The sequence below is a fragment of the Eriocheir sinensis genome, unplaced genomic scaffold, assembly GCF_024679095.1.
Source record: "Eriocheir sinensis breed Jianghai 21 unplaced genomic scaffold, ASM2467909v1 Scaffold246, whole genome shotgun sequence".
Taxonomy (NCBI): domain Eukaryota; kingdom Metazoa; phylum Arthropoda; class Malacostraca; order Decapoda; family Varunidae; genus Eriocheir; species Eriocheir sinensis.
In genome coordinates, this window is record NW_026111550.1 from 74,608 (window position 1) to 83,599 (window position 8,992).

The 8,992-nt window shown below is 46.8% G+C and overlaps 1 protein-coding gene across 31 annotated transcripts in view; it reads left to right on the top strand.

The window, feature by feature from the left end:
- LOC126991140 (sushi, von Willebrand factor type A, EGF and pentraxin domain-containing protein 1-like) overlaps positions 1-8,992 on the top strand; it is a 189,801-nt gene that overhangs the window by 72,795 nt on the left and 108,014 nt on the right. For 26 of the 31 annotated variants that reach the window (XR_007745186.1, XR_007745191.1, XR_007745196.1 and 23 more), the window contains 3 exons: positions 2,646-2,828; positions 4,626-4,788; positions 6,311-6,374. The exons of the other annotated variants lie outside the window; for them this stretch is intronic. Coding sequence is in view for 14 of the 26 variants with exons in the window: in XM_050849886.1 (XP_050705843.1) it covers positions 2,646-2,828; positions 4,626-4,788; positions 6,311-6,374 (410 nt within the window). In the remaining 12 variants the exon portion in view is untranslated. The remainder of the gene's footprint in view (positions 1-2,645; positions 2,829-4,625; positions 4,789-6,310; positions 6,375-8,992) is intronic. 31 annotated transcript variants of the gene reach the window in all.

The following is an 8,992-nucleotide window of genomic DNA, read 5'->3' on the forward strand; positions in this document are numbered from 1 at the left end:
CCAGAAGAGAGCAGAAGAGTGAAAATATCGATAGAAGATAGAAAGAGAAGGCACATCGCAGCGGAATTTAAGAGGTGAGACTACTAGGAGAGCTGATGAGACGAAGAGCCTTAGACTCCACTCTGTCCAGAAGAGCTGTGTGAGTGGAGCCCCCCCACACGTGAGAGGCATACTCCATGTGAGGGCGTATGAGTGGACAGGACAGTTTGTTATGGAAAGAAGATCATTGATGAATAACAGGAAGAGAGTGGGTGATAGGACAGAGCCCTGTGGAACACCACTGTTGATAGATTTAGTGGAAGAACAGTGACCGTCTACCACCGCAGAGATAGAACGGCCGGAAAGGAAACTGGAGATAGAGGAACAGAGAGAGGGATAGAATCCGAAAGAGGGCAGCAGTTTAGAAAGCAAAGACTGGTGCCAGGCTGCCTGTGACTTGAACTCTTTAATAAGGAGGAGAGTATGAACACACCTCACAAAATTTTCCCCTCTCTTTTGGCCACATTCTCCATTGTTAGCACCAGGCTTTTTTATCATTATTAGTGGTATTTGTTCTCCCTTGGGCTGCTTCCTTTACAGTAAGACTTATTATGCCTAGGCCCACCTGTAGGGAGATGCAATTTGACCTAATACAGTAAGACTTCTGCCTAGGCCCACTGTAGAGAGATGCAATTTGACCCTGTACAGAAGTGCTATTTGGCCCCACATACCAGAAGATAGCGTAGTAACATCTAAATTATTTTATGTATATATTTTTTTACGGCAGAGGAAGCAGGTCAAGGGGCAAAGAAAGTACTATTGAGAAAAGAAAGCTTGCTGTTCACTGTGTTTATCAGAGTGGCCAAAAGAGAGGTCAGCTTCAGGAGGAGAGGTGTCTCCATACCCTCCTCTTGAAAGAGTTCAAGTCATAGGCAGGAGGAAGTACAGACCAAGGAAGACTGTTCGGGAGTTTGCCATGAAGGAATGAGGATGCTGGTTAACTCTTGCATGAGGGATTGGGACTGTTGTTTCTTTACTGATATCTTTATTAATTGAAATGAAACGTGTTGACTCAAAAAGGTTTAGTGGTTCACCATTTTGGTACAGGTTTTGTATCAGTATTAATTATTTAACCCAGGATTATTTACCTTCAATACATCTAACTATCTGTCTACTACTACTACTACTACGGGCCTCCATCTATTAGAGTTGCGTTGTGAGCGGTATATTCTCTCATATCCTTTCACAAAGCAATTCATTGGCCCCACCCCGCCAATGACTGTGGCCGACAACCATCTTTATTTAATATTACAAACTTTACTAAGCATTTTATTTTTAAGCTAACAGAGCTTGTGGTTGATATGACTATCAACCGCCGTCGCCTCAAAGTCCAGGTCAGCAATGTGGGTGGTTTTGGGTGCAGGCGACCTGGTTCCTCTCAGGCAGACCAAGGCTGACCTCAGGAGGGAGAAGGACAGCCTGCATCTCATCCAGGCGACCACACTGCTTCTTGGCTGCTGTTTCTTATCCGCCAGTGTTTCGGCGAGTCTTGCGTAGAAGCTCTGCGCCCTTGGTCCCATCCCTCCTGCCGTCGTGAGTACTACCGGGGTGAAGGAGCCCTGGTCCACATTCTGTATTCTTTCTTCATATGCTCTGTTCTTCTCTTGTTCGTTTCTTCTGTGGGCTGCATCAAGGGTCAGGTCTCTGTGGCAATGGGCCATGGGATCAAAGATCCTTATGTCAAAATATGCCCTTTGTCCACGAGTCCAAACCCTCTGGCGCTAACATCCACTCGTGCTTCGTTGGAAACATTAGCGGTGCGTCTGGCGAGGTGTTCGCCTTGCAGAGGGAGCAGCATGGGTTCCACAGTCACGTCGTGGCAGACTTCTTTCAGCATCTGAGCTGTTACGTCTCTTACTTCGTCATGTCTCATGCAGACGAGACCTCCTCGCTTGCATGTCATGGCATGATTTTGGTTGAAGGGTGAGCCACATGTTTGGGAGCCCATCCACTGGCCAGCCATACCTGAGGGCAAGGGCATCAGTAAATTCTTTTTTGTTTAAGTTGAAGCCTTTTGCCCTGATAGGTAGTGTGGTTAGCCAGTTTGAAGCGCCCACTTCCTGTGCAATATCTGTCCTCCTCCTTGTGTCTTCTGGGAGTTCTCTCATTAGGTCACTCAGAGTGTCTCTCTGTTTTCCTTCTCTGTTTATGGAGATTTCATTCCTTAGTGACCTAATATATTGAGGGTTGTCTTCTCCCCTTTCATTTTGATTGGTAATATATCCGGTCAAAGAGGCTGTGATTCGGATTGAGTTCCCGAATTCAGACTCGGCCAGATTTTGTGGGTTGGTGATGCCGAGCCCACCCATTTTTGGCGGCAACTCCAGCAATCTTCTCTCCTGGTCACTGGGACATTTGCTATCGCCGGTATGAAGGTGTTTCTGACAGCATCTTCCAGAGGTTTTAGTAACGGAGCAACATCAGGAACTGTCCTCATGAGGCTACTACTACTACTACTACTATCCCTGGACACTTTAGACTATCCCCACGGTGTCTAGAAGGCCTGTTATCCGACTATGCGACACCCCACAAGGCCACTACTACTACTACTACTACTAATATTACTACTACTTATACTACTACTAATACTATTCTCTCCCCTACAGAAGTCCGGTGTCCCAACCTCACTACAACGCTGACTACTGCCTTAAGTGTGGTAGTGGAGGATAGAGGCCGAGTGGAGGCTACAGCGGACTATTCCTGCGAGAAGGGGAGGAGGATAGTCGGGAATAGTCAGCGGAAGTGTGGTAGTAATGGTATCTGGAGTGGCAGTCAACCGCGCTGTGAATGTAAGTAATAGTAGTTGTAGTAGTAGTAGTTACAGTAAGTAGGTGATTGTAGTAGCTCTTGTAGGGTGTTGAATAGTAGTAATAAGACTATCCTGAGACTAACTAGACTATTCCTAATACCCCTCAGATGTAGTAGTAGTAGTAGTAGTAGTAGAAATAGCTTATGTTGGGTGTTGAATACTACTAACAGGACTATCCTAAGACTAACTAGACTATTCCTAACCCCCTCAGATGTAGTAGTAGTAGTAGTAGTAGTAGAAATAGCTTATGTTGGGTGTTGAATACTACTAACAGGACTATCCTAAGACTAACTAGACTATTCCTAACCCCCTCAGATGTAGTAGTAGTAGTAGTAGTAGTAGTAGTAGTAGAAATAGCTTATGTTGGGTGTTGAATACTACTAACAGGACTATCCTAAGACTAACTAGACTATTCCTAACCCCCTCAGATGTAGTAGTAGTAGTAGTAGTAGTAGTAGTAGAAATAGCTTATGTTGGGTGTTGAATACTACTAACAGGACTATCCTAAGACTAACTAGACTATTCCTAACCCCCTCAGATGTAGTAGTAGTAGTAGTAGTAGTAGAAATAGCTTATGTTGGGTGTTGAATACTACTAACAGGACTATCCTAAGACTAACTAGACTATTCCTAACCCCCTCAGATGTAGTAGTAGTAGTAGTAGTAGTAGTAGTAGTAGAAATAGCTTATGTTGGGTGTTGAATACTACTAACAGGACTATCCTAAGACTAACTAGACTATTCCTAACCCCCTCAGATGTAGTAGTAGTAGTAGTAGTAGTAGTAGTAGTAGAAATAGCTTATGTTGGGTGTTGAATACTACTAACAGGACTATCCTAAGACTAACTAGACTATTCCTAACCCCTCAGATGTAGTAGTAGTAGTAGTAGTAGTAGAAATAGCTTATGTTGGGTGTTGAATACTACTAACAGGACTATCCTAGACTAACTAGACTATTTTAACCCTCCCAGATGTAGCAGTAGTAGTAGTAGTAGTAGTAGAAATAGCTTATGTTGGGTGTTGAATACTAGTAACAAGACTATCCTAAGACTAACTAGACTATTTTAACCCTCCAGATGTAGCAGTAGTAGTAGTAGTAGTAGTAGTAGTAGAAATAGCTTATGTTGGGTGTTGAATACTACTAACATGACTATCCTAAGACTAACCAGACTATTTTAACCCTTCCAGATGTGACCTGCGACCTACCACAAGGCTTGGATAATGGTAGAATAGTGCCTGGTCGAATATCACTGAACACAGGCTGGTCGGGGGACCTTCCGAGGTCAGGGTGGAGAACCGAAGTGTGTGTTGGGTAAGTAGTAATAGTAGTAGTAGTAGTAGAAGTAGTAGTAAAAATAGCTTATGTTGGGTGTTGAATACTAGTAATAAGACTATCCTAAGACTAACTAGACTATTTTTAACCCTCCCAGATGTAATAGTAGTAGTAGTAGTAATAGTAGTAGTAGTAGTAGTAGTAAAAATAGTTTATGTTGGGTGTTGAATACTAGTAATAAGAGTATCCTAAGACTAACTAGACTATTTTTAACCCTCCCAGATGTAATAGTAGTAGTTGTAGTAGTAGTAGTAGTAGTAGTTGAAATAGCTTATGTTGGGTGTTGAATACTAGTAATAAGACTATCCTAAGACTAACTAGACTATTTTTAACCCTCCCAGATGTAGTAGTAATAGTAGTAGTAGTAGTAGTAGTAGTAGTAGAGAGAGAGACAGATTACTACCATGAATACTACTATTACTATTAACTATTTTGTACTATTCCAGGTCCAGAGGATGCCTACAACACCATAGGCTCCGATAGTAGTAGTAGTAGTAGTGTGAGTACTACTTCTACTTCTACCGCTAGCAACACCGGGCTCTACATCGGACTATTCTTCGGGCTCATCCTGGCGATAGTCTTCATAGGAGTGCTAGTCTACTTCAGAATGTAAGTAGTAGTAGTAGTAGTAGTAGTAGTAGTAGTAGTAGTAGTTATGGTGGTGGTGGTAGTTAATTCTTAAGGTTGTCATATCACTTTACGTTTTCTGCTATAACTCAGCTTGTATGTGTGGTAGGTAAATCTAGCTTGCGTGGTAGTTAGAGTGGTAGTTGACCTTCCTTCCTATCAAAATTCGTGTTCCTAACCTGAGTGTGGTAGGAGTTATAGCAGGTCAAAGTTAGGGGAGTGAAAAATCCTGGATATTTTTTTCTGAATGGCATACTGTTTAACATTTTTGTATATAACTCAGCTTGTATGTATGTTAGGTGAATGTAACTTGAGTGGTAGTTAGTGTGTTAGTTGACCTTTATTCTTACCAAAATTCGTGTTGCTAACTTGAGTGTGGTAGGAGTTATAGCAGGTCAAAGTTAGGGAGTGAAAATTATGTTTATATTTTTCTGAATGTCATAACACTTTACATTTTGTATATAACTCAGCTTGTATGTGTGTTAGGTGAATGTAACTTGCGTGGTAGTTGTGTGGTAGTTGACCTTTGTTCCTTCTAAAATTCGTGTTCCTAACTCCAATGTGGCAGCAGTTATATTGGTACGAAGTTAGGCATTTCAAAATTTTCCAATCCTCCCATTTTCATTCAACCAACACATTTTCCCTACCATTCAACCGCGTGCATGGTAGATGGATGGAGCCTTGGTGGGCTGGTGGAGCACACCCTTTGGCTATCTATCATACTCACAGGTCTGTAATTACCTGGTTCATTTGTATCAGCCTTCTTATAGATGGGTGTAATGTTGGCCAGTCTTCATTAACTCACTGGTCTGCAATATCTTCCTGAGTGTCCTTCCCCTCTTTTATCACCCGTGGGCCTGGAGTGCCAGGCAGTGTTAACAGTGCCACAGACAGTGTTATGTGATGCAAGACAGATTAGTTACCCAGTGTTAGGCTGTCTTGTTACCTGACCTGCCTACCCCTCTCCTGTGACATGGGGTCAGGTGTTATGCAGTGCTATGTGATGCCAGGCAGTGTTCATAGTGGCATAGATTTGTGTGGTGCCAGAATCAGTGTGATGCCAGTCATTGGTGCCAGGGACGGTATATGTATAGAATAACACCCAGGTGACCCTAGGACAAAGCCTTATTATTCTCCCTCACTCCCCTCAATGTTACCAGCTTACCGTAGGCATAACATTGTATCTTTCTGTTTCTGGCCCATAAATATTGCAAAAAAGACCATCAGTAATTACCGATGTTAACAATAATTATAAATGCATATTGTTATCTTTATGGGGCGATAGTTTGGGGTCAGAAAAGACAATACGCCAAGTACTACTAAGGGCTGGTAACCTAAACTACCACTTGAGCCAGCTAAACGTAATATATGGAGGAGAAAAGAGAATAAATGAACCCGTGGACATACCCACAACTCCTGTGAAAGCCTTGTCAAATATGTGTAGGCCTACTTGTGTGCCAACATATGTAAGAGCATGGGCCTAACTTTTCTTCTTCCTCCTCAGGTTTTGGGCGCCCAGCCGTACACGTGAACTAACAGTCTTGGCTTCAGGGCAGGTCGCTAAAATGGTATGTGTGTGTGTGTGTGTGTGTGTGTGTGTTAGGAAGGTTTTCATCATTAATATAAAAGCTTGTTGTTGGGGTGAGAGGTGGAGTCAGAGGTCAGCGATGAATAGATACGTTTATTGGGATAGTGAGAACAGACTCCCGCCGTGAGGGGCGGCCGGGCTGCAACTGCCCTTAAGTGCTTGGCGCCACTCCGGCGTAGCCTTGCCCCGGTAGGGCATATCGCACAGCATGAAGTGCACGCCCCTACACTCTCCCCCCAATTACACAGTGCGGTGTAATGACAAAATGGTGTAAAGAAAAACATAGTGAACTCAGAGCAATGAGCGAGGTGCAATGATATACAACAGTAGACATGTCCTGGATGAATACATTGAGCCTAAGCCAGAGTTAACGACATAATCGTCAAGGTGCCTTGGGGCGCGCCTGGTGCGTGCAGGTCTCGGGGAGTCGGCGCGAGGTTCTGTGACTGGTGTGATGTCTTTTGGCTGCACACGCCGTGTTTCCTGAGATTCGGTGGGGAGTGGGCGGGTGTCGCCTATTCCTATGGTCGCTCTGTCGATGGCATCTAGGCTCAACAAATACTGCCTGGGTGCTGTCAGCTCCACCACCGTCCCCGTGCGATCCCAGCGCCCATTGGCTGGGTTTTGGATGTGGACACGCTGCCCGGGTTTCAGAGGAGCAAGGGCGTGGGCTCTTGGGTCGTGCCGTAGTGAGGAGCGGGTCGCTATGCTGTTCGTGGTACGCTCCCGGTCACGAAGTGTCCTGCCCCATCGCTCATTGATGAGATAGCGAGAGCTCTCTACTGGTATGGCGTCGTGCAGCTGCCTCCCGGTCAGCAGCTGGGCTGGAGATGCGTCAGCGCCGTGTAGTGGTGTGTTGAGGTATTGTAAGAGAGCCCTGGCGACGCTGTCCGTGTCTAAGGAGCCTCCACGGGTGATGTTGCCTGGCAGCAGCCGCTTTGCTGATTTGACCGCTGCCTCTGCGTGCCCGTTGGACTGAGGGTAGTGGGAGGATGAGATTCTCAGATTGACGCACCAGTCACTGAAGAAGCGTCTGGCCTCTTGACTGGTGAGGTTCGTGCCTACATCACACGACAACTCCACGGGGATGCCGAATCTTGTGAACCACCGCCGGAACGATGTGATGAGGCGGGTGCTGGTGGCGTCGCCTGGCATGTGATCCACTTGAAGCCATCCTGTCAGTCTGTCAGCGTATGCGATGTACGTGTTGCCTTCCAGGTGGAACAAGTCGGCTACCACTTGCTGGAACGGGAACTGAGGCGGTGGGGTGTTCAGGAGTGGCTGCGAAGGGGCATTTGCTTCGCACACCCGGCACTGGCGTCGCTTCTGCTCAACCTCTGCATCGATGCCGGACCAATACACGGACTGCCTGGCTCTGCGGAGCATCGAGTCTCTGCCCTGGTGGCCAGCATGAAGGTTGTTCAGCACGGCACGTCTCAGGGTGGACGGGATGACGAGACGCGGGAACCGATCATCGCTGGTGTACAGCACTGTGTTTCCCTGGCACGACAGGTGACGCCTCATCCTGAAGTAAGGCCGAAGTGCCTCAGGCTCAGAGTCCTTTTGTCCATCCCAGTTGTTGTTGAAAGTCCACAGTTCGGTGCGGCTTCCTGTTTTCTTAGGCACCACCACCATGCGAGCACACCACTCCGTCGGTTCCCGGTACGGCTTCTATGCTCTATAGTATGCCTTTGGCGATGTCGTCGTCGAGCTGACACCGCACCTCGTCATAGAAGTGGTGGGGAATGCTGGCGGGAACGTGTACTGCGTGTGGGGTGCCCGGGCTGAAGATGAATGTGGTGAGGCGGGGGCCTTTCCGGGGAGTGCGCTCCACCGAGAACGGCGTGCGTCCAAACTACTCCAGGAACCATTTCTCGAGACGCTCCACGTTCTCCTCCGCCAACTCGAAGGGTGGTGCTGCTGGGCGCTCGGGAGCGTCAGTGTTTCCTGTGTCACTAAAGGCGCCAACTCCTGCTGCGGGACGGGGAAAATTGCGCGGCACTGGGTGCAGAGCCTTGCAGGTCCCGAGTGACAAGTAGAGTTGCTGAACCCCCTCGGCTATGTGGACGCACTTTGATGTGGTGAAGGACCCCGCTGTGACCTCACACGTCTGTGTAGTCGCGCCTATGGTATGTCGCGCCTCTGAAGGGCAAATGTATGTAGTCGCGCCTATGAAGGCCCTATGTAGGGAGGGTATGAATGTAGAATGGGGCGCCCCGAGCGAGTAGTCAGGGCGCCCCGCATGTTACAGTGCCTAAAAGGCATAGATAAGGAGGGCCTCATGGTTGACCCTAGGGTCAAATGAGGGCCATAGAGAAGTTCGCCTCAGGCGGGAGGAGAGACGGAGTGAGACGGCGTCAGGGAGGGGCGCCAATGAGTTCCCGTCTCCACGGCTTCGAGAAAGAGAAGAGCTGCAAAGGCTGTCATTAGACCCTCAATGTCGTGAGTTTAAGAGTGCATTGTTAATGATCTGTTAGGATAAGGTGACAAATTTGGTATACTCGATGTGTCTGTATCAATTATCTGTTATGCTGTGTCGTGTGCTGTATGATTAAGTGAATGTATCGCTTATCCCGCAGGTAAACCGCATTAAAGCAA